The sequence below is a fragment of the Zalophus californianus genome, chromosome X (genome assembly GCF_009762305.2).
Source record: "Zalophus californianus isolate mZalCal1 chromosome X, mZalCal1.pri.v2, whole genome shotgun sequence".
Taxonomy (NCBI): Eukaryota; Metazoa; Chordata; class Mammalia; order Carnivora; family Otariidae; genus Zalophus; species Zalophus californianus.
In genome coordinates this window covers 16,839,606-16,864,843 of record NC_045612.1, presented here as the reverse complement: position 1 = coordinate 16,864,843, position 25,238 = coordinate 16,839,606, and the positions used below count along the sequence as shown (strand labels likewise).

The 25,238-nt window shown below is 47.2% G+C and overlaps 1 protein-coding gene and 1 long non-coding RNA gene across 2 annotated transcripts; one reads left to right on the top strand and one right to left on the bottom strand.

The window, feature by feature from the left end:
• Positions 1 to 1,266: 1,266 nt before the first annotated feature.
• Positions 1,267 to 12,601, bottom strand: LOC113930163. Its single transcript, XR_003522476.1, has 3 exons — positions 12,509 to 12,601; positions 8,610 to 8,757; positions 1,267 to 7,333 (listed from the first exon to the last, which is right to left on the bottom strand). It is a non-coding gene; the product is annotated as an uncharacterized LOC113930163 (long non-coding RNA).
• Positions 12,602 to 20,163: 7,562 nt separating this feature from the next.
• On the top strand, positions 20,164 to 20,645 carry LOC118356519 (translation initiation factor IF-2-like). Its single transcript, XM_035725546.1, has one exon. It carries the CDS (start codon positions 20,190 to 20,192, stop codon positions 20,607 to 20,609), a length of 420 nt encoding a protein of 139 aa, XP_035581439.1. The 5' UTR covers positions 20,164 to 20,189; the 3' UTR covers positions 20,610 to 20,645.
• The last annotated feature ends 4,593 nt before the right edge of the window (positions 20,646 to 25,238 follow it).

Sequence of the window (25,238 nt, the reverse complement as noted above, 5' to 3'; positions counted from 1 at the left end):
AGTTCCAGCTGCAGTTGGAGAAAAAGAAGTGATCTGCACTCTGGGTACCGCTGACCCTCTCAGCAGGAGAACGAGACGTTGCAGCTGGGGCCCCTCGAGACTGGATGGCAAGAACAGCACTGCTGGGGCGCCTGGGTGGCTCAAGTTGGTTAAGCATCTGCCTTTGGCTCAGGTCATGATCCTGGGGTCCCGCGATCGAGCCCCACATCCGGCTCCCTGCTCAGTGGAGAGCCTGCTTCTCCCTCTCTCTCTGCCTGCCACTCTGCCTACTTGTGCTATCTCTCTGTCAAATAAATAAATAAAATCTTTGAGGAAAAAAAAAAAAAGAACAGCACTGCTGACACCTGCGCCTGAAGTCTTTATGGAACCCCAGGGAGAGCCCTGTGCCCCACCACCCTCTGTAGTTATAGACAGAACAGCCTGCCACAGGCTTGCTCTCCTTTCCCTGGGACCATAAGGATAAAGCTATTTGTTGGGATTTTTTTGGGGGGGGGAAGATTTTACTTTTCAGTAACCTCTACACCCAATGTGGGGCTCTAACTCAACCCTGAGATCAAGAGTCGCAGGCTCTACAGACTAAGCCAGCCAAGCAGCCCTGCTGAGATGTTTAAACCATGGTAAGCTGCGGGGGAGACATGCAGTTCTAGTTAACTGGAAACTTTGTACAAAAACTGCAACACTGTATTGGTATGTTTAAAAAACAAACTGCCAAAAAACTCTTCTACCCACCTAACTGATTTAATTCTGCTATTAACAAAGCCTTTATAAGGCCTCGTGGTGTGGTGTAAGGAAAGATGCCTCCGATGCAAGGGACCAAGATTCTATTGCTGGCTTCACCAGGAATTAACTGTGGGCTTGCTGCTTCCAGTTTGGGTCGGGGGGACTGATCTCCTGTACAATCATGCTGGTCATGCTACCTCTGCCTTACCCTTGGGAGTATCAGGAAATTCCCCTACCGCTTCCACAATCCCCAGATAGGTGCTTATGGCCCGCAGGAAGTGCTGAAAGGACCACTTTTCATAGGAAGGTATTACATTACCTAATAATTTTAGGGGAATACTTTTGTAATCAAAGGGTAGAGCTTAACAAAAAGGACGAGACCCCACTCCCCTGCCACCAAGATCCTGTTGTTAATGTGTCAAATTCTATAGCTCCGAGCCCTGCCCTGGTTCAGGCGATGGCCCACGTAGCAGAGTCACAGCTTTGCTCATGCTGGCGTCCATTGTGAATAATAAAAATCTACAAGTGAGATTTTCTGAAGCAAATACATTTTATTGGAAGGACACAAGTATTTCACAAAATGCAAGAACCTTAAGCAACAAACACATTTTAAAGACAGAAATGAGGATAGCTCAGGGAAACTCAAGAGTATGCCTTCTGATTACATTCTCTGCAGTGAAAGAATATTAGTGAGCCTTTTCAAGATATCACCCATTCTCTCTCTCTCTCTTCTTTTTTAAAGATTTTTAAGTAATCTCTACACCCAGTGTGGGGCTCGACCATAATGACCCTGAGATCAAGAGTCACATGCTCTACCGACCGAGCCAGCCAGGCGCCCCCAAGGATGAGATACCACTCATTCTTGGGGCCTAGTCCCAAACTCTAAATATAACAAAAGTACCATTGGCTCAACTCTGATAAGGTGAAAAGTATGAAACCAAGTAGCTATGGCCAGGGAACTCGGCCACACAGTAGACAGAAGGGTGGGGGCCAGGCGCCGAGGAAAGTGCTTACTGGGGAGATCCAGCGGCCCGAGACTAGTGCCCTCCACCCTGCACAATACAAATACAGTACACAATGCAAATACGGTACCCATACACATTTTGACATGTTCTCATATACAAAATATTTTGAAAGATTTCTTGCGTAGGCACAAAAGCACAATTGCAAACCATGGAGACAACCCCAAATCCAGGCCGATCCCAAAGTCACATTAACCCCAAGTCAATTTCTGGTCACATGACAAACAGCGGACGGCCCAGGGCTGCTCCTCGAGTCCAAGTCTTCCAGGTGAAGTTCACGGCTTCTGTGGAACTGCTGTGTTTCAGTGAAATGGAAAATCTTACGGACTAAAGGTCATCCTCATACGTCGCCAGGGCAAATGCCACATGTAAATGGAACAATACAGACAAAACAATAATACAGAAGCAGTAATTTCCCATTTCCCTGTACAGAAACTTCCTTCCTTCCCCTTCAGTCTGCAGTCCAAAAACATTCGAGGGGAGCACTCATCTGTAATCATGGGAGGGTTTTTTTTTTCAATTTCTTTTATTTTATTTTAAGCGGGCTCGGGGAGCCCAACACGGGGCTTGAACTCACAACCCTGGGATCAAGACGTGAGCTAAGATCAACAGTTGGATGCATAACCAGCTGAGCCACCCAGGCGCCCCTTTCTTTACTGTTTTTTTAAACCACTTTATTGAGGTATGAAGGTAGGTGACTGGCATACAACAAGCCGTACATATTTAATGTATGCAACTTCATGAGTTCAGAGATCGGTATACACACATGAACCGTCACCAAAACCCATGCCATAAACATAGCCATCCCCTCCAAAGCTTCACTCCACCTTCAGTAATTAGTATTACTTTTTTGGACTAAGAAGATGACAGAAGGTAGAAGATCTACCCTCTTAGCAAATGTTTCCGTATGCGTCTCCTCTGAGCTCTGGAGGAGAAGCCTGGTGTCCGGTTCCTGCCGTTAACCATGTTCCTCATCCTGTGGGTCAGCACCCCGAGGGCACAACCTATAGTCTTCGAGCAGATAGAAGACTGGTGTCTCCAACGGGCCTTTCAGCGTTCTGTAAGGCGCCTGTGTCTGACTAATGGGGGGGCGGGGGGCTGGTTGAGGCAATCAGTGAATCTCCTCAGGAGTCACTGAACACAGCCCACTGCTATTCTTTTCTGAAGCTGATCAGAAGCAGTACAGTAGGTCTGCATGTGAATAAAAGACACGGGAAGCTCAGAAGGCCAACCCGAATCTCAACTGCGGGGCAGCCTGCTTGGCAGCAGTCTAATCCACGTGCTGCGCTCCTGGAGTCAGCAGGATGGGCAGAGGGGGTAAACCCAAACCCAGAGGGAGCTAGAGGGCATCACTTCAATGATCCGAGAGTGCACACATTTTGCACGTTCTTCCCACCCACTCTGAGAAGCCCCCACCCTAGAGCTCTGTAACACACAGAGGATCCGAGTCCTCCCCCCTGACCAAGTATTCTTATCAGGTCCTGTGTATCGCAAGACAGACAGATCACCCCTCTGCTCCTCCAGGGCACTCGAGAAAGGGAGGGTATGAGAGGAACAGTACAGCTCAACTTGCCAGTGGAGAGCTGACATCAGCATATCAACTTACACCCGTCCCTAAACAAGGTTTGTGGTTTCAATCCTCATTGGAGTGGGCTCTGTGGGATCAGAGAGGGCTCCCCCTGAGAACACAGCCTGCACAAGCAGGCTAGAGGAGAAGCAGTTGCTCATACTTATGAACCGTCCCTTGGGTGCTGTTGGCACCAAGGGCTCTTGAGGGAGTTCTCTGCGTGGCCTCACTAACTCTGGCCAGTGCTCGGGACTCACCAGCCGGGCGAGGGTGCAGTTACCAAGGAGACCTGGTATCTCCTGGTAGCCTGTCGCAAAGGCATACAAAATAAGAAATAAAAGTTAAATGATCCCTGTTGAAAGGAGGCCAAGGACTCCCCCCACCCCCCTTCCCTTTTCTGAGAACACGGACTTCAGAAAACTTCTCAATGTGAGTTCTTGGTCTCTTTGCACAGTAGGCAAATCTTTTTCAGAAGCTAGGTAAGCCTCTGGCAATTGTGCAACCCAGGAATGTGTCCACAAGGGCCCTGCAGGGCCTGAGAGCGAGGTAAAGGGGGAGCAACTTGAGCAGTTGAAACAGAAAGCTCGGCTACAGCCTCCCGCAAAACAGAGAGGGGCACGAACACCACGGACAGCGCCCAGGAGCCAACAGAGAAGGTCTCCCGGGAACAAAATGAGCATAAGCCACAGCAGTTCCTCCTCAGGAGGGCCTCAGGTCGCTGTTGACGGGCAACGAGACAGCGGGGTGAGGGGCTCACTCCCGCCCGAGGCCTTTGTTCAGAGGCCTACGGTAACACAGAGTTAAAATGAGACAGCATAACCTGCGCGCACAGGCAAAACCATTCATTTGTAAAATGGAAAATGACCCTCTCTTGTCCGAATGAATGTCTCAACTCGATGAGACAGTCATAGTTTCTCACATCCTATCCCCCAATGTCCAATGTCTTCGGTCCCCCCAGCTCTGCTGCCCCAAAGGTAGTGTGGGAGAATGGAGAGCGGCAGGAGGCGCAGCCCGGAGCCCACAAGGCCCAGCACCACTTCCACACCGAGTCCCTCGTCCGCCCGACTGTCGAGGCTCCCTACGCCCTCAGAGTGTACTCATAACCCTGCTGGACCCCGGATGTCCCTGACCAAGAGAAATCAAGAACCTGAAATGGGGAAACCGTAACACCCCTCCCCTCCTCAAATTGCAACCCCCACTTACCCTCTCACCCCTCTGGTAGCTTCAGTACAACGCCCTCCTCCTTGAGAGTGCAGGCAAGATCCCCTTGAGGCTATGCCATCGCCTCCCAAGAGAGGACCAACACGGCAGAGGGGTCAGACTAGCAAGGGGCAACGCATTCTAGCAGATACATAAGGGAAGGGACGCCTGCAGCCTGTGGGTATAGCTCTCCTCAGCAAAAGAAATAGGAGGGCTCAATCCTCCAGCCTGGAGACCTGACCCCGGAGGTTCCTGGACATCCAGGTTCACCTGCACAAGCCCAGGAGAATCGAAATGTCCCCTGGCTCACGTAAGTTTCATTGACAGCGCCCATGAGCTGCTTGTCTTCCCACCAATGCGCAGAGTACACTCAGCAGAAGAGTGTAGGAAGTTAATATGGAAAGGGGCTTGGACAGAATTCCAACCACATTCCCAGACACAAGATCTGGATTCCTGATGATCCCTAACATGCCACTGCTGTGCACAGTGGACATTCTTCTGTTCAATACGTTTGTGTCAGAGCACAGAAGCCTGACAGCCGGCCAGGGCCCATTTCTTCCCTGGGACCCACTATTGCCCATGCCCCAGATGCTGCCATTGCCAGCCAGTATGCACTTTCTGTAGGAATTTAACAAGGCACTTTGAGCCATGGGAACGTCGGGGGAAGAAGTGTCTGGCCAGTGTATGAAAGAACATGCCAGCAACAGCAGCTCACTTTCATTAATCTCCCCTTGAGAACACAGGTCACTATCAGTATGAAAGACTGCGCAGTCAACTCAAGCACGTCCGATCAGTCGCCAGAAACAGCAGCAACTGCCTCTAAGAAGACTCCCTCGGATTACCGTTCTAGAAAACAGTAGAGAAGGGTGAAGGGCCACCATTCCTTGAGCCACTTTTCACAGGCTAAGGCAGCGCACAGAGAGAGACAAAGCCTTCCCCAGGAGCAAAGTCCCAAATTCTCAGGGAAGCTGGACAAATAAGGAACAGACCCCGTCACAAAAATCTCATCTTTTCACATTCAGCAAAGTGCATTGTTGTCTTTTGTCCTCCAGCTATGCTGATCCTAAGCAGTGCCAGCGACGGGGAAGTAGGCAGAAGACAAACTTTGAGCGCACAAAGTCCAGTACAGGGAACCATATCCCCCTGTCTGCTTTTCCCCCGCGCTCTGGGAGCAGCTCTGCAAAGGGAAGGCCACTCTTCCCCAGCCCTCTCCCCATCTCCTGAAGGAAGGACCACATCTAGTCAGTCATTCCTTCTCTCCTGATCAGAGAACCCCCTCCCCGATCCCCATCTCCTGAGGGAAGGACCACATCTAGTCATTCCATCTCTCCTGGTAGCTGCTCAACAATTAGAAGTAGAACTACTATATGTTCCAGGCATCCCACGTCTCGATATTCATATAAAGGAAATGGAGCCGCTATCCCAAAGAGATATCTGCACCCCAGTGTTCACTGCAGCATTACTCACAATAGCTAAGACATGGAAGCAAGCTAAGCGTCCATCAACGGGATAAATGGATAACAAAAATGTGGTCTATATATACAATGAACTATGATTCAGCCATCAAAAAGTTGACATATAACAGGGAACCAGGATCGTAAGGAATACACCCCATTCCAAAGGCCTTGCCTTAAAGGGCTCCATAGCCGTCCTCTTTCCGTCACCCACAGAAATCAGAGGAATGAGAAAAAACACTTAAGGCAGACACAAGTTTGACATGGGACACTTCACACCATGAACTGAGAGCACATTAACATTCCCGCTGCCGGGGAGACATGCGCCGAGTACAGGCCTCCTGAGGCAGGTGATGTGGCTGGTCCAGGAATGGACTCGTGGGAAAGAACCAAGCCGGATCCCACCTTCAATTCTGAGGAGGGTCACCTGCTCTTTCCCTGAGAGTCCTGGCTTCGAGAATGCCACCAGAGAGAGTCACCCTTTCGGAATTATTTTTAAGTGACTTACTTTTGAGTACCAGTACTCAGCAGATTTCCCCATAAACCATTCATTTAGATCTTCCCCAGCCCGCCCCCCCCACCCCCAGTGAAATGACCCAAGATGATTCTGAGGGCCAGGGGGCACAAGTGTGTGTGGAGGGGGAAGGAGGCATCACCGTTGTTCAATTGTACAACGGCTTCTGAGAAGCAAATAAGCCAGTCTTGGTCCCCATCACGTCACCTGGTAAAGGAACATGGGTTTGGGTACAGGTTTTGCTAAGTACCTCAGACCTCGGGTTTTTATCTTCCACGGCTTTAATGTGACCAATCACAGAGATAAATAAAAGGTCCTTAAAATGTCAACCTGTTCTATAAAGGCTACATACGTTAGTGGCTAATCACAAAGAAATGTGGGGGTTTCTTGATCTTTGGTGAGCACACATCAGGCTCTGTGATGCCACCTTCTGGATTGAACCAGTGCTAATAAAGCAACCGAGGAATCAGAGGGCTCTGTGAACCTAAAGGTCAGGAGGGTCTTTGAATGCACCCTAGCGTAAGTCATAGTTACACTGAACACTCTCCCGCCCGACTGTCAAAAGCCTTCACCTGATTTTCAACCAATTACCTAGTGCCCAGAAAAGAAGTAACTGCATACGGGGAAGGAAAGAGAGGAGACCTTTTCGGCACTGCCAGTTAACAAGCACCCTGCAGCCCCAACTCGACGCTGAGCCACGTCAGCTTCAATGTAAAACGTCCAAGTGAGTCACAAAAGGCCGCAGCTCAGAGCAAGGCAAAGTCTGCATTGTGGGGCAAACTCCTGGCATCATAGCAGAATTAAAGACGTTGATTTCCAGAGAGATGCCCAATACTCTCCGAGGGTATTGCTGGCCCTGTGAAAGGAAGCAAACACTAAGCTGAAATTATGGCAAAAGTCTATAAAGAAATGAAGTGGGAGTGGGGTCTGGACAGGTAGGGAGAGGGGCTAAACCAAGCCATCATGTTCTGCTCCAATATATGGCTTCTGGAAATGGTGGCCTAAATCCTTCAGCACCTCCTATGTGCCGAGCACTTACTAAAGATTATCACACCTGATTTTCACAACATCCCTGGTACCAAGGTGGGATTCCCACTGTGCAGATGGAGAGGCTGAGGCTCAAAGATGAGAGTAAGAAAGAGCCAAGGGTCTTTCAGACTCAGATACTAGAGATTCATTGTGAATGAACCACAATGGGTGGTCTCGGCAACATCTGCAAAGCAAATGAGGAACATCTACAAGGCCAAAAAAAAAAAAAAAATTAGCTAACAAATATGTAAGGAAGTATTGACCTACATATTCCTCGAATTGTTAACCTATGCTTCCAGGACCGCTGCCAAATAAATGCCTGCCCGCCCACCCACCCATAGTAGGGGTAGACTGGCAGATTGTAAATCTCTAGCACCCACTTGGGGTACAGGACTCATCTTTTCCCCTTTCCTAGATAGAGCTGGATTTAACTGCATTCAGATCCATGATAAAAAATTACATTTGTACCTGAAAACGAAACGAAACAAAACAAAACAAAACAAAACACCTGAGCAGTGCTCCCACAATCTCTGGATTCCTGAAGTTTGTTTCTGACAATCCCATCCAGTCCCTCCTCCTTCTGCATTGTATTACAAGTTTTCCAAAAGGCTAAAAAGATCAAAACTGTGATGTGAGAGCATCGAGATCAGGTTTGTTTGAAATCTGACATTCTGATAAAGTCCACATGTCCCTAAGAGTGGCACCCAACAGTAAACAGAGGAACACAAATAAGGATTGGAAAAGATGCCACGGACCAATTAAAAAAACTGATCAGAGACACAGAGTCTCTACCACAGAGTTAATAAGTAGCACCCAGGGAGTGACCCTGCCATTGCGGGAAGTTCCAACCTTAAGAGACTCAGGGAAGGCATTCCAACAACATCTTAAATAATGATACAACGGACAGGAGGCAGGTGCTATTCCCCACCCAACACCTGTGGCCTCACACAGCATAAGGTTGCACTTACCTTATGGCTGGTCTTGACTCCTGGGTCTAGGTCCTCTCCTCTCACTACAGGCCTATAAGCTGACCAGGACTGGATTTCTCCATCACAGATCCTGAAGGAGTTAGAGTGATTATACAAATCTACAAAGAGACTTACCTGTGAGAGGTCAGCTTAGCACCACTGCAGGAAAATTAGGTAACTTGGAAACTCATAAGATGAGTGGATGGGGGCAAACGTCCTCTTTCCCTTATCCAGAGGAATTTCTGAAAGTGGTTGGTGGGGCCAGAGCACCCAATCATGCAGCCTGTGTGAGGTAGGCCAAAAGAGTGAAAGATAATGTAAGCCAGGGACTGCATGAGTCAAACCACAAGATAAGATTGCTGCTCTAGAGGCCGATTGTCCCCTCAAGAGGAACCATAGTTCATCCTGTTTTAATCAAACATCATAGGGGAATTATCAAATAGTATGTTGAGAGTTATCACCAGTTATTTCCTAGAAGGGGGGGAGGTCTCAGAACTCCATTTTTTCCTCTTCAGTAATAAGGCAATTGACTCATACAAAATTGTGGGTAACAGACCCTTGGAATGGGTTGTGGCGTTCTCACTTTGTTACCAATTCCTGACAATTATATAGCATGCAAGATTATGGGTAACAAATCATTCAAATGGGTTTTGTGTCCTACTTAATAGACCATGAAATGCACATTATACAACCTTGTTGTTATATTAGTCTTAGTAACTGGTAACACAGTAAGATCAAAAACCGCTAAAACTAAAAATGAGCTGCTTTAATTCAGAACAATTTCACAAAGAATTTCATACATTACATAATGTCACTGCCATCTGACATTGAACATAGGTCTTTGAGGAGGAAATACTGGAAAAAAACTGGACATCTGGTAATATATAGATTGGGGAAGCTGCTCCTAATTTGCAAGTATGCCCCTGGGATTTTAGGGACAATGGGCATGTAATAAAAGCACCTTCATTCCCCACTTAGATGTTGTTCAAGATCTAGGACTCTTGTCTCAAAAGTCAGGATTGGTGAGACTAGTTAAGTGTCCCAGTTCCTGAAATCTGCTTTCCTGTCAGTACCAATGACAGATAAAGTAAAACCCAAATACCAGCAATGAATCTTTCACATGTCTAAATGTAATCAAGGCACCTTTAGAGATCTTCAGTGTTCCACCAATATGAGCCATTAAATTATTTCTACGTGAGTTAATATATATAATTCAAGTCAATACCAAGAACTGACTTATTAGCAAAAAGGCTAATAAGGCAAACTCAACTATCACCATTATCAAAAGGAAGGAACTGTTTTACTTAAGACCAAGTATCAGGTTCCTCTCAGTGATTAGGGTCCTCGGGGTTTTGAGCAAAACACCAACTTTCCTTTCAGTTAATTCTCCCCTTGAATACACTATTAGATGTCACACACGGAGGCATGAGTGTAAATAGGCAGGCACTGACTAGTACGCCAATATGCTAGCACTGAGGCAGTAAGGCACAGTCAGCTCTTGTAGCTAAAGAGGCAGGGACAACATCCTCTGTTACTGGGGCGGGGCGGGGCGGGGCGGGGTGGGGTGGAGGGAGAGCACCAAGTCCAGTCTAGCCCAGGACCTCAAACAAGAAAGATTGGAGTTGTCCTGGACCAGACTGCTCAGGACATAAACTGGCATATCCCCCTTGTTTGTAAATAGAAACTACACAAGTAATTTTTTCTATGGGAGAACACCTGGGAAGGAGCACGTAAGCCAACATTTAAAGAAATAACAATATGTCACATGCACAATTACAGTTCTAGAATAATATTCAAATGTATGCAGGACGACCAGCAAGGGCCATTCACTTCTAGGGAACAGAGAACACCCATTCTGGGGGTGAATTTCCTTCTAAGTAAATTGAAAATGCTCCACGATTTTCAAAGGAAACGCACTAAAGGCTAAGAACAGAACTGAACTAAAGGAAGTTGATAATCAACATGTAATTATTGCGAGAAATAAAATCCCAGAAGGATCTAAACGACTTCCGGGGATGGCCGGTGACAGGCACTTCCGGGAATTCACTGTCGTCAAATAACAACCGCTCAGTCAGATGGGCAATATCTGTTATTTTTTACATTGAAAACAAAACTTTTTCTTTATTTTAAGTAGAACTATGAAATAAAAGACACAGGACTCGTTCTTTTTTACACATAGAAACGTTTTAATAGTAAAATAAAGAAAAGTTGGGCTACCGGACCGCCGGAAGCCAGTAACTGTCGTAAAGCAAGGAGCATAAAGATCATTAGAACCATCGTTTCCTCATTTGTAAATTGAAAATAACGTGAAAATGTTTAACACAAAGCTTATGAAAAAGCCTGGACCCAACATTTAATAGAATAAAGCGATACCGGACACAATTCTTCTGTAAAACAAAATCCCACACTCTGTTAACGGCTGGCGTTGGAGAGTTAAAAGCATTCGCTGTCATAAAACGTCAAGGACTTAGCCAACTGATTACAATTACTGCATTGTAACTCGAAAGTGCCTCAAAACCTTTATTACTATTATTATTTAAGATTTTATTTTTAAGCAATCTGTACACCTAACCCGGAAATCAAGAGTCACAGGCTCCGCCCACTGAGCCCGCCAGGCGCCCCTCAAAACGTTTACTTTTCAGAAAATTTATCAATAGGGAACAAGACCAGAATTTAACAAAATAAATTAGGCTAAACATGCAATTATATTCTAAACTTAAGGCACTCAATTAACTGAGACGTTAAATTACTCCCCTGTAAATTGAAGTTTACACCAAACCATTTAAAGGAAATATGTAAGGAGCGCCAGGATCAAAACGGAATCGAATGTATTAAGATAAACATGTAAAATCAAATGCCAAAACAGTGCCCAGTCTTGGCTAGCAAGAGCGGCTAAGGGATATTCAGAGTGTAAAACTTCCAAGTGTCCGGCCGGACAATTTATTCCCAAAAGCGCACACTGAGAATACTTTCATTTGGAGAAGAGTCGTGAAACACAGCCGAAATAAAAATTAAACAAACTCCAATACGGCAATGTTGCGATATCATAGGGGAAAAAAAGAACCCCAGCGCCGTTATATTATAAAATAAAACAAGAAATAGGACCCCCGCGGGCATGATTCCCATCAGGGACTTGAAGCAACAAGGTCTTGCCAACCAAACCGCTATTTCTCTTATTCGAAAACTGTAAATAACACTTTTTTTTTTTAATGGAAAACACACGAAAAGCTTCCGGACCACTTTTGGTTGAATACAATGATATTAAATACACAGATACATCACATAAAAATGCAGCGTTCAACGATGAAAATTCCCAGTGGTCAGTGAAACGATCCCCGAGCCGCTCAAGCGGCTATTGACTCATTTTCACGTTAGAATTATCAGGATCCCCCCCCCCCCGCCCCTTTTAGGCAACATATGAAGAAGGCCATTCCAAATTTTAACCAAATGATATTAAACAAGCAGTCATGTTGTTAAATTAAAGACAAAACTGCGCTCAACGGCAGGCATCGGCTGTCCTGATCACACACATGCCCCTCGGGGCCTTACTTTCCTTTCTTTCAGATCGAAACTCACAGAAATTCTGTCACTAAGATACTTCACGAAAATGGCCAAGGCCAAGATTTAAACAATCCCCGGTGACAATATCCACCCAACAACACTGTACAATAAAAAGCAAAATCAGCTCCCTGGCGGCCAATGGCCGTTCACGCTCTCCTGGACCCACGCAGGCTCAGCCGACCGCACCATTTTTCTTCATTTTTAAGTTGCAAACGCCACAAAACATGAAGACCGCGAATGGTGGGGGGTTCAAGACCCACATTTAAACAAACAAGATGATCTGAAAGACTCGTCGTGTTGTTACCTAAAGCACAACACCGCGCCCAATGGCCGCTAACGGGCCTTCCCTTGTCATCGGTCCAGAAGCCCATGAGACACACCTGTCAAAGCCCATTAGGACACACCATGTATCCGCTTCTCTTGAAATCACACTTACACAAAGCCAATTACGAAATAAAGTAAATTAAACTTACGTTTTTTGAGATCGCGGAAAAGGTAACCGCCATTTTCCGTAATCCCTGAGTGGAACCATCCACGGAAGCCACCTTGTACAATCCAGATTTTAATGGAAACGCGCCCGGTCACGTGGTAGAGCCTCTTTACCCGCCTTTCTATGTATGGCCCTGCCCTCCAACGTCATCATTGGAGGGCCTGCGACGATTGACAGGCAGACTGTCCACTCTCTTCAGGTCTATGAGTAGAAACTGCCATATCTCCAGGTCCAGCTCATATTGTTGTCTTTCTACATCTATGTCCATCCGTCAATGCCTAACTCCCCCAAGTTAGTCCTTTGCCTTTTCCTTTGGTTTTAGTCATCTCCGACTTTGGAAATCTTGCTAACAAGAGTTGATCCCCATCCAGCTCAATTGCATCCTCTTCCAGGAAGCCTTCCGTGCTTTACTCCTCCCAACCCTAGAGGTCGATTGTCAGTTCTTCTTTGCTATTAGATATGGACATGAAGAAACATTCGAGCAGAGAAGCAGGGGAATCGTGTGGGCTTTGCGATCAGACAGTACTGGGCTGGACACAGTGTGAAGGACCCAAGGTCTGCACCTGGAATTTTGGGGAAGTCAGTTAAGGCTGCAGAAATCTGGGGTAAGTCCAGGCAAAAGCTGACAATAAGGTAACTCACAGCAGCCTCCCAGGATTCATCCCAGCAATAAATTCAAACAACTCCCAACCACCCTTTTCAGGATTTTCACATCCTTTCCACCCTTTCTCTCCAGGGAAATCTTGCCATCTCTTGGAGGCTGAGGCATAACTCAGTTCTCTTATTCCTTCTCTGATTTCATGTTCCCGCCTCCAATCCCAAGAAAAGTCATTTCTTTTGTTGCTATAGGATGAAACATAAAGGGACTCCGGATCTCTGCTGCCAAGGTCACTAAGTTTCACGATTATTCAAGGTGAGACTGGAGGTCCACTTCTTCTCAGGAGGCTATCTGCTGAGTCATTTTTGCAGCCGCTCTCAATCTGTGAGTTGTGCGAGCTGGGAGGTGCAACTCCCTGGGAGCCGACTACCTCGAATGTTCAACTCCCTACACTCTATCGTGGCAGGTGGACCCCATAGCCACCGGGTCACGTTCGTTGGACTTCACACTCACGGTGTGCACTGCCCCTGGGAAGGACACTCTCCTGCTGGCACTATCCTTCCCCTATTCGTCAGGGTCTGGGAGGAGTTGTGAGGCTTTATTGTGTGAACAATGTTATGCGATAGTTTATGATGCTGCCCTACTCACTGTAATGGTTAATTTTCTGTGTCCACTTGACTGGCCATGGGATGCCCAGATTCCAGGTTATTTCCGGTTGGATCTGCGAGGGTGTTTCTGAATGAGACGTGGGGTGAGCATGATCCAAACTCACTGAGGGCCTGAATGTGACACAAGGCAGAGGAAGGAAGGATTGTCCCCTTTTCTCCTGCCTCACTACTCGAGGTGGAACATCTCGTCTCGTCTTCTCCTGCCCTTAGACTGGGATTCATATCATGTCTCCCCTGGTTCTCAGGCCTTCAAACTCAGACTGATTTACACCATCGGCTTTCCTGAGGGTTCCAGCTGGCGGATAGGAGATCGTGGGACTTCTCGGCCTCCAAAAACGTGTGGACCCAATTCCTCATAATACATTTTCTGTTAAACTTATCTATCTAAACCTAGACCTCGATATATGTCTCCTATCGGTTCTGTGTGACTGGATAACGCTGACTAATATACTTGGACTCTCTCAGCCAGCTGCAGCTGTTGAGAGATGGCTTCATAGGCCACAAATAGAACTCTGGAGAAACAGCAAGACCAAATAAAGTAAAATTAGTCCCAGACTATGGGTGAGGAAACGAAGACAGCAGAAACAGACAGCCCGATAGGTGGGCAGCGCTAAGCACACGGCCATTGGCCCGGATGGGTGTCTTTTCCACTAGAGCCTGGCCGCTGGTTTACAGACTCAGAGTAGGCTTCTGGTTGAGCTCTTCCAGAGCCGGGGTTGGGGGTAAGAATTTCACAAAGATCTAGAGGGCAGGAGAGTTGTGGCAGGCTTTGTCCAGCAACCAGGGGAGGGATGGATTTGGGAAGTTAATCCCCAGGGAGAGAGAAGGGAAGAAAGACTGGAGCTGCTGATGTGAATCCTGTCCCAGGATCTGCCGACCCTTTTGACATCTGTCACTAAGGCTTGTCCGTCTGACTGCTTCTGTGCATGGACCCGTGCTGGACCCTTTCAATGCCTGGCATGTAATGACCGATACCACACAGGTCCTGTCTTTCCAGTCATGGATGCCTCCTTCATCGTTGTGTCTCCGATCACTCCCGGCCCAGTCACACTTTATCCACCCGCCTGGGAGGCACTACCAAACACTACTGATCCACTCTGCATTATGGCTGGTGGTCACGTTTGTGGGCGGGACCTTTGTTGCTGGGATTCCTCCGCCGGCTCTTCCTCCTATCAGCTGGGTAACTTTAGATGATTTTTGTGCCTCAGTTTTTTTCATCTGTTAAATGAACAGTGCCAATAAGAACCATCTCACTGGGCTGTTGTAATGTTCGTTGAGTTAATGCCAGGCCCTTTCTTGGTGCCTGGAGCCTTCCCATACCAATGTAGCTCATATAAATCTGCATTTTCTGATTACCATTCAAAGCACATAATCCGCGTTTACAACACTATGCAGTTCTCCTGCTGTTTGTTCCACAACTTTATCACTTTCATCTGTGGTAATTTCTCCATGCTCATTAATAAATCAGGTAGTCCTAATTTTTCATTTATCTAGGTCTCCTATCTCCTTTCTAAATGTATCACCAGTTTCCCATATATAATGATATAGTAGAGCTCAGTGCATAGCACGGTACATACGGGGATTCAAGAAGTACATATGTAGGTACTGAAATAGAACCCTTCACCGGGAGATCTCCGGAAATACTCCTTCTTGAGGAGTTCCCAAACTCTCTCGTCCAATGGCTGGTTTTGCCAGGAGGCACAGTGGGAGTGGGGGCTCCGATAGGGGAGTTGGCAAAGGGCCCTTGAAGATTTGGTTGACTACCTCAGGCCAGTCTGCCAGGAAAGTGCACCAGGCTGAAATACGCACCGCATGAGAGTTGATGGGGCCTAGGAGAGAGGGGAGGCAGTTTAAAGGACGAGGGACCGTTCCAAGGAGATGATGAAGCCATTTACTTCCCTTGTGAGGACCGGGTGGGTTGTGAGCACCGGGGAGAAGTAAACACGTCAAAGGCCGAGCCTGTCCTGTACCTGTCTCACTGTGGTACAGAAAGACAAGGCTATCCCCGAGTCCCGAGAGCCCATATACATACACACACTCTGATATAATTGTGATATTGTGATATATAGGTATATATATATATATATCAGGACCTCACACATGTGCACAACTCAATGACTTATCCCAAAGAAAACCTGGAACTACCATCCACTAAAAGAAATACAACTGGCTAACCACCTTGAAACCCCACACCTGGTCCCTCTTAATCACAATAGTCTTCCTCCTTCTCAAAGGTCACCACTGTCCTGACTTTCATAATAATCTCTTCCCTTTCTTTTTAGTTTCACTGACAAAGCTTGCATGCGTAAATGCTAAGCTTTGCCAGTTTAAAAAAATTAAACGGCCCGCCTTCTCCCCCCATTTTTGGATATGTGACTCACAGGAAAGTGTTCAAATGGAAATGGGAAGAACCCTCTACTCACTTCAAGAAAGAAAACACTTCCATCACCCCAAAAGCCCCCCCGCCCCGTGCATTTTCCCATTTTCCGATTCAATCCCTCCTCCCGCCTTCAAAGAATATACATTCTTAGTCATTGTTAGTGGTGCTCTGTGCATCTCCATCAGACCCTATTTGCTATGAAAAATATTTAATTTCCTTACTGATTCTTTTTCTGCTTGTTCTATCAGTCACTGAGAAAACTGTATTAAATATCTTCCACCATGATCGTGGGTTTGTAATTCTATTTCTCCTAAAGGTTCTCTCCAATTGCCATTATGTATTTTTAATTTGCTAAGAGGCGCATTAAACAGTAACTGTTACATATTTCTAGTGAATTGAACCTCTTATCATTATCAGATTTATTTTTTAAAAAGATGTATTCATTTATTTGAGAGAGAGAGAGAGAGAGAGCGAGCACACACACGAGCTGGCGGGGGGGGGGGGGAAGGGCAGAGGCAGAAGGAGAAGCAGACTCCCCGCTGAGCAGGGAGCCCCAAGACCCCGGGATCAGGACCTGAGCTGAAGGCAGACGCTTAACCGACTGAGCCACCCAGGCGCCCCGATCTCTCTGCATTTTAAACCCCATAAGGCAGTATTCTCCCAGATCTGCCCACATATCTTTCCAATACATCACTTTTCACTTACTTTAAAATTTTTCTTCGGCTTGAGGGATATTTGTTAGCAGTTCCTTGAAGTACCATTCTGCTGGCGACACATTCTCTCAAGTTTTTCTCTATTTCGTGTACAACAATATCTTTTTTTCCATCTTCATTCTTGAAATATATTGCGGCAGGGCAAGGATGCTTCCATCGGAAATGATTCTCTTTTAGTACATGGAAGGTGGTATTTCATTTTCTAGCGGTTTCCATTTTTTACTATTGAGAAGTCAGCTCTCGGACTAATTATTGCTACTATGGTGGTAATTTGCTTTTATCCTCTGAAAGTTTTAGAATTTTTCTATTTGCCTTTGGTTTCCAATAGCTTTTCTAAGACGTGCTTAGGTGTAGATTTCTTTCATTTTTCCCTGCGAGTTGTTTGTTCTCAGCTCATATCTGCTCAAATACTGCTTTGCGTCATTCTCTTTCCTGTCCTTCTGAAACTCCAATTGTCCTCTCCTCCTTTCAAACAATCCTCTGTGTGTCTCACCTCACCTGTGTTTTTCTCCTGTTTATCTTTCTGTGTTTCGTTCTGGATATTTTCTTAGGACACAACCTTTGGTCCACTGTTTACCTCTTAAGCTGTGTCTGGCCTGCGCTTACACACATCCGCTGAAGGAGGGAGTCCCTGTCACGGACTCCTTTGTCAGCGTCTGCCAACCTGAAAAGTCAAAGCACAGGAGGTAACTGAGGCTTGCTCCATGTGGAACCTGGGAGAGAGGAAAGGACTCTTCTCCTGGACATCTGGGGTCGATTCTCAAGGCTCTCGGCAAGACGATGATGATGCAGCCAAGAGGTAGGCAGTCTGAGGCCTGATGACGGCAATCTGGGTACAGAAGGCTCTCATGAAGGAAACAGTCTCACGGCACAAATGTATGGATATGGCGGACCAGGTTGAAAGTCACAACCTAGAGCATTGACACTATTTGACCTGTTACAACTCCCTGAAAAAGTTCCAGGTCCATGCTAGGACATTTGTTCATTTAACCTGACCGGGAGGTAGCTGTGAGAAAGCCCTCTCATCACGGCATTTACTGGGAAAACGAAAAAAAAAAAACACCCCAAGATCAGAGACAATTGTTTAACCTCAAGATCACCTGAGGTTGCCGGCATCTTGTATCTTAGTCAGGGTAAAAGATAATAAAAACCAACTAATAAATAATAATATATTTGTGAATATCTGTTGAAACAAGTCATCCCTCATTACCCTTGTATTTCAAAAATTTCCACCCTAATTTTGGTTGTTTATTCTTCCATATGAAAGTTAAAGTCAGCTTGTCTAATCAAAAATATCCTCTTTGTGTTTCTGGTAAGATTATGTTGGGGGGAAAATAGTGCACATAATTGTATTAAAAGTAATATTGGCACATCGCCTGACCCCATCACCGGTCATGTGTTGAAAGTATAACTTAACTTAGGGAAATTTAATAAATGTCTTTATGATGTTGGGTCATCCTATCCCAGATCTGGGGGTATCATTCGACTTGTTAGAATATTCTTTTATATCCGTCTTTTCCTTTAAGACACTACTTCCTGCGGTTTTGTTTTTTGGTTTTTTTCAATTAAAATATATATTCCTGGCACTATTTCCTTCGAATTGCTATTCTGAATAGGATCTTTAACGTCATTGTACGTTTTCACTGATTATTTTCTATATATATGAAAGCTGGTGATACATTTATATTAATTTGTACTCAGCCACAAATTGAATTCAGATATAACATATCATGGCTAATTTCCCCTTCTCCTTTCCATTTTTTAAAAGTAAGCTCTAGGGGCACCTGGGTGGCTCAGTCGTTAGGCGTCTGCCTTCAGCTCAGGTCATGATCCCGGGGTCCTGGGATGGAGCCCCGCATCAGGCTCCCTGCTCAGCAAGGAGCCTGCTTCTCCCTCTCCCACTCCCCCTACTTGTGTTTCCTCTCTTGCTTTGTCTCTCTGTCAAATAAATAAATAAAATCTTTAAAAAAAATAAAATAAAAGTAAGCTCTAGCCTAATGTGGGGATTTAACTCACCCCTGGAAGATCAAGAGTTGCACCCTCTACTGAAGGAGCCAGCCAGGTGCCCCTCCCTCCCAATTTGATAAATCTTATTCTTTTGCTTTTTTCTTGATGTATGAACATGTATAAAGTCACGCTTAAAGCATCCAACCACTCATATTTGTCTTCCAGTTTCGGTATTGATTATTCTCTTCTGGTCTCTTAATATAGCATGTTAAGAGACTTCTTAACGTCCAACTATTTTACATTTCCCAGTCATGGCACACCATTCCTAAATATGCTTTCTGCATTATGTTGGCTAATATTCAGGGTTTTCTCATTAATGTTGCAGGGAATATCTGCTGCCTGGGTGCCAATAACCTCTGGCAAAGAGATGCATGAATAAGCAAGAAAATGTGTTCACAGAAGCTCGTGCAAGGGGCGTCCAGAGGCAAAAGGTCCTTTAAGGAACTGGAAGGGCAGAGACTCTGTACACCAGACAGACTCCTCAAAACCACAGCACTTGGCCCTCCCTCCCTTCTCCACGTGCACCCGGCTGCCCTCAACACAGCCTACCTGGTGCCCGGGCCTCCGCCTCCGGCCCCGCCCCTCGCAGGCCGCCGCCCCCCCCTGGGAACCACGGCCCCGCCCCTACGTTCTGACCCCGCCTCCTCGAGCGGCCGCTGGGCCCGTCGCTCCCACGTTCACCCTAGTCCTAGCGCACCGCCCCCGCCTTTCGCGCCTGCGCCCTAGCGACCACCCGGTCTCGCGGGCGGAGCCCTGGCAGGCCACGCCCCTCTGGCCCGGGCCCGGCCCCGCGCACACGCACTTCCCGCCACGCCTCCCCGCCCGCCTCAGCCCAGCCCCGCCCAGCCCGGCCGAGCCCAGCGAGCGCGAGCGCGAGCGCGGCGCGATGGACGGCCGAGTGCAGCTGATCAAGGCCCTCCTGGCCCTGCCCCTGCGGCCCCAGACCCGGCGGTGGAGGAATCCGATTCCCTTCCCCGAGACGTTTGACGGCGACACCGACCGCCTCCCGGAGTTCATCGTGCAGACGGGCGCCTACATGTTAGTGGACGAGACCCTGTTCTCCAGCGATGCCCTGAAGGTGACGTTCCTCATCACCCGCCTCACCGGGCCGGCCCTGCAGTGGGTGATCCCCTACATCAGGAAGGAGAGCCCCCTCCTCAATGATTACCGGGGCTTCCTGGCCGAGATGAAGCGGGTCTTTGGCTGGGTGGAGGACGAGGACTTCTAGGCCGGGAGCCCCCCGGGCCCGGGGGCGGGTGCTCGGGGGAGGGTCCGCTGCGCCCGTCGCCGCCGCCCAGATGGCCGCGGGCGTCGCCCCGCCGCGCCTCCCCCCCTCACCTTCGCCGCGCTCGAGTGGCCGCGCTCTCCCCCGCGCTGCTGTCCCCTCCCGCGTAGTGCTTGCCTTTGTTCCAGGAATAGCGCTCCGGGTCCCCGCCGCTGCCTCTGGGCCCCGCTCCGGAGCGCGCCGCCGCCCTCTGCGGCCGGCCGGGCCCCTCCCGTGCGCACTTGGACTCGGGCCCGCGCTCCAGCTGCGGGCCGGGCTCGCGTTACACGCCGGGCAGACCACCTACAGCCGGGCCGCCGCGGGCCGCCTCCGCCAGACTGACCGCCAGGCCTGCAGCGCGCTGCCCGGAGACCCGCGCTGCCGCCGCCGTCCACCGCGCGCCACCGACGGCCTGCGGCCTGCGGCGATCTGGGCTCAGCCAGGAAGTATCTGAGCGGGCCGCGGCCCCTGGACGGTGACTCCAGCAGCTCGCCACCCCCGACCCCCGGAGGGGCCGGCCAGCCTCTCGCCTGCAGCGGGACCCGTTCCCCGCCTCCTCCCAGAGACCTCTTCTGCTCCTGCCAGGTGGCCGCCAGGTCCCGGGGGTGCCTGGCAGCCAAATCCAGCCACTCGTTTTCTTTCTCCTGTGGACCTGTTCGTTTTGCCCAGAACCCAGTTCTCTTCTCAATTTGCATTATTTTCTTAGTTATGTATTTGTTGGTCAGCATTATAACTTCGACATTCTACACAAGTCCTCAACACTACCTGGACAGACTTTTTTCCATCTTTTCAATAATGCTATTAAAAAAGAAATGTCTCAATAAATATGGCACTTTTCCTTCCCTGTTTCTGTAAAAGGGTCAATCTTGTTCAGAAGAGCTTTCCCTTGCAATTCCTTGAGTAATATTAGAGACACTCTCCTCTTTGTTGACTCTTGCATATAGAACATTAAAGTTAGAATCCTCAGGTGTTCCTGGGGATGGAGACCCCACTGGCAACTGATCAGTCCCAGATGATGACTCCTTTGAACCAGTTAGGAGTGTTCCAAGCCTCTTAAGAAATGGATCTTTATTTTGGCTAAGGCACTGTGAGAAGTCAACCAGGAGGTTACTCAGAAAATGTTTTCTCATTTCCAAAAAGTCATTCATCCCACATAGATGGTGAAAATTGTCAGTTTTATTTAACCCATTTTTCAGGAAACCAGCAGAATGATATAGGTGCTTTAAAAAACATTTATAGAACCTTCATTATGTGGGTACTGGGGGTGGGGAAAAGCATGCAGAAATGAGATTGTTTATGTACAAACTTGGTTGATGACCTATAGAACAATAAACGTATAAACTTACCTAACAAGCAGGAAAAAGTTATTGCTCCTTGTTTTTCCCAGTGTAACCATTTATATTTATAGTACTGTAAAAAGCTTGTACTCCCTCTCCAATTGTTGGCCATCAAAATTAAATATCCTGAGTCAGATGACCTGTAAGTGGGCTTATAGGCAGTACTGTGGTGTGATGTTTAAAGGTTGTACCATCAACTTTCTGTCTCATTTCCAAGTTTTGGTGATTTTCCAGAACAACACAGGATCGTAAAATAAATCACCCAGTGTTTTGTTTTTGTTTTGTTTTGTTTTGTTTTCTTTTTTACTTCTTATTCCTCTCCATCTCTTTCTTCATTTGAGCAGGTAAGTATTTGCCATTCATATGTTGTGATTCGAGGACTGTACATGGAGCTGGAGGTACATTACCTGCATTATGTGCCTTGACTATTTTTTGTTCCTCCAAATAGTGAAACCACCATTAACTTGCAATTTGGCATGTAATAGATCCAACTCTTGAAGTCAGAGGAAAAATTGGAATTGCTTAATGAAGTTTTTAAAATTCACAGCATTCTTAAAATGAGAGCAGGCTAATTAGGAGCTTTTAATCAAGGTGCTGGCAGTTGGCCTTCTGGGTGGGTAGAAAAGATGATTGTTTTAAGGATATTCACTGTTCGGTTTGTTTTTATTTTTAAGATCTTATTTATTTGACACAGTGAGAGAAGGAACACAAGCAGGGGGAGAGGGAGAGGGAGAAGCCGACTTCCCGCAGAGCAGGGAGCGCGATGCGGGGCTCGATCCCAGGACCCTGGGACCGTGACCTGAGCTGAGCCTAAGGTAGACGCCTAACAACTGAACCACCCAGGCGCCCCTCGCTGTTTGGTTTTATTTATTTATTTATTTATTAAGATTTTATTTATTTATTTGACAGAGAAAGACACAGCGAGAGAGGGAACACAAGCAGAGGGAGTGGGAGAGGGAGAAGCAGGCTTCCGATCCCAGGACCCTGGGTTCATGACCTGAGCCGAAGGTAGATGCCTAACAACTGAGCCACCCAGGCGCCCCTCACTGTTTGGTTTTAAACATAGATTCTGCCGGGGCGCCTGGGTGGCTCAGTCATTAAGCGTCTGCCTTTGGCTCAGGTCATGGTCCCAGGGTCCTGGGATCGAGCCCCGCATCGAGCCCCGCATCGAGCCCCGCATCGAGCCCCGCATCGAGCCCCGCATCGGGCTCCCCGCTCCGCGGGAAGCCTGCTTCTCCCTCTCCCCCTCCCTCTGCTTGTGTTCCCTCTCTCGCTGTGTCTTTCTCTGTCAAATAAATAAATAAAATCTTTTAAAAAAATAAACAGATTTTGCTAAAGTGGTTTGAAAGTGTTTGGAAACACTTTATGGAGTCGGTCGGTCTAGGGTATTCCCTACACTCTGTGTCCACCTGGCTCTAGACAGAGGGAGGAAGGGCAGGAACTGCTGGGTATGTTTTCAATGATGTCAGCACCACCCCCCCCTCTTTCTCTCCCATCAGAAATGCCGTGCAGTTTTCTTCCTCCTGCCAGGGTGGCTCTGTTTGGGATTGCTCCTTCATCTACTCTAGTTGTATCATCCCCAGCACTTTATTGTGACAAAAATGTCTGGGAGATGGTTAATAGTTCTCAAGAATTAATCCTGAGCATTTTCACAAGATTCTATAAAGGGAGAGAAGGAAGAAATGGAATTTGTGAGGGGAAAGGGAGGCTCTTTTTCACCAGTGTCTCACTTCAGGCTGCTGTAATAAAATGCCCCCGGCTGGGTGCCTTAAACAAAAGAACATGTATTTCTCACAGTTCTGGAGGCTGGGAAAGGCAAGGTCAAGGTACTGCTACATTAGGTGCCTTGTGAGGGCTCACTTCCAGGTTTGCAAGCCGCTGCCTTTTTGCTGTATCCTCACATGGTCATAAGACGTAGGTAGAGTTCTGGTCTCTTCCTCTTATAAGGGCACTAATCCCACCATGGTGGCCCCAATCTCAAGACCTCATCCACACCTAATAATGTCCACCAGTGCCCTACGTCCAAATACCATCACACTGGCAGGTGGGGCTCCAACATACAGATTTGGGAGGGGGACACGCATTTGGCCCATGTAATGACGTTGCCACTTCACCCCTAACAGTTGTCCTCGGTTTGTTTCCCTCCCATCACTCCTGGCAATTCAGTCTCTGCCTCCACCATGAGGCCCCACCTCAGAAGTGAACACCAAAGGAGGGAGAAACATAAAGACTGATTTTTTAAAAAAGGTTTTAAAAAGAGACATGAGAGAGAAAAGGCAATTAACCTTTTTTTTTGGAGGTTGGGGCCAATATTGACCTGAAGTCTATAATTAGGATAGCATTACACAAATTTTGTGACTCACATGGACAAAAAATTTAATATGTAGACACAGAGGGGACAAAGTGGCCTTTGGTTTAGTGTCCTGAGATATTGGGTTGCAGGGCAATTCTGGTAGAGAGAACTTGTGTAATGAGTGGCTTGAAAGTACGATTCTCAAATTGTTGCAACCAGAATTCTCACACAGCTTGGTGATGAACAACTGTCAAAGTCTCATTTAATTTATTATTCAGGAAATCAGCAGAATGACAGAGCTAGTTCAACATCATTTTGTGGAGGAAGGAATGCAGTAATACAATTGTTAATTTAGGTACAAGCCTGGTTGATGTCCAGAAAAATAACACTTCTTAGTATATTTCTACAAATGAACCTCTTAAATCTCCAGTATGTTTTCAATTTTCATAAGGCTGACTTTATTTCATTGAAAAGACATCCTTGAATTAGAGATAAATGCCTCTATAATAACAAAACAGCTGGAGGGGCGCCTGGGGGGCTCAGTCGTTAAGCGTCCGCCTTTGGCTCAGGTCATGATCCCAGGGTCCTGGGATCGAGCCCCGCATCGGGCTCCTTGCTCAGTGGGAAGCCTGCTTCTCCCTCTCCCACTCCCCCTGCTTGTGTTCCCTCTCTCTGTCAAATAAATAAAATCTTAAAAAAAAAAAAACCAGCTGGAGATGTTTGAGCCCTTCCTATGTCCCCAGACATTTACACAGCTGTTCTTATTTAATCCTCAACATCCCCCATGAGGTAAGCACCATTTATTTTTGAGGAAACTGAGGCTGGGTATGGCCGATTCATTTGCCCGAGGTCCTACAGCTACAAAGTGGTAGAGCTAAGACTGACGCTGAAGACACCAGGGACCCGCACAAGGAACCAATATGCCATTTGTCCTGGGGTCATTTTGATTTTTAACAGCTTTCTTGACATGTCATTTACATACCATAAAATTCACCCAATTAAAGTGTACAAATCAATGCCCTTTTGTTTAGTTACAGTTATACAAGCATCCCCATAATCTCATTTTAGAACGTCTTCATCACCCCCAGAAAGAAACATATCTGTTATCAGTCACTCCCTGTCTTAGTTCAGGCTACTATAACAAATAGCATGGACTGGGTGGCTTTAAAAACAAAACATTTATTCCTCAGTTCTGGAGGTTGGGAAGTCCGAGATCAAGGTGCTGGCAGACTCAGTGTCGGGTAAGGACACCCTTCTTTGCTTGCAAATGGCTGCCTTCTTGCTCTATCCTCGCATTGCGCTGGGCAGCAGGGGAGGGGAGAAGGGGAGTTTTTTGGTTTCTTTTTTTTTTTTTAAGTAATCTCTACACCCAACGTGGGGCTCGAACTCACAACCCCGAGATCAAGAGTCGCACACTCTTCCTACTGAGCCAGCCAGGCGCCCCTTTGGTTAC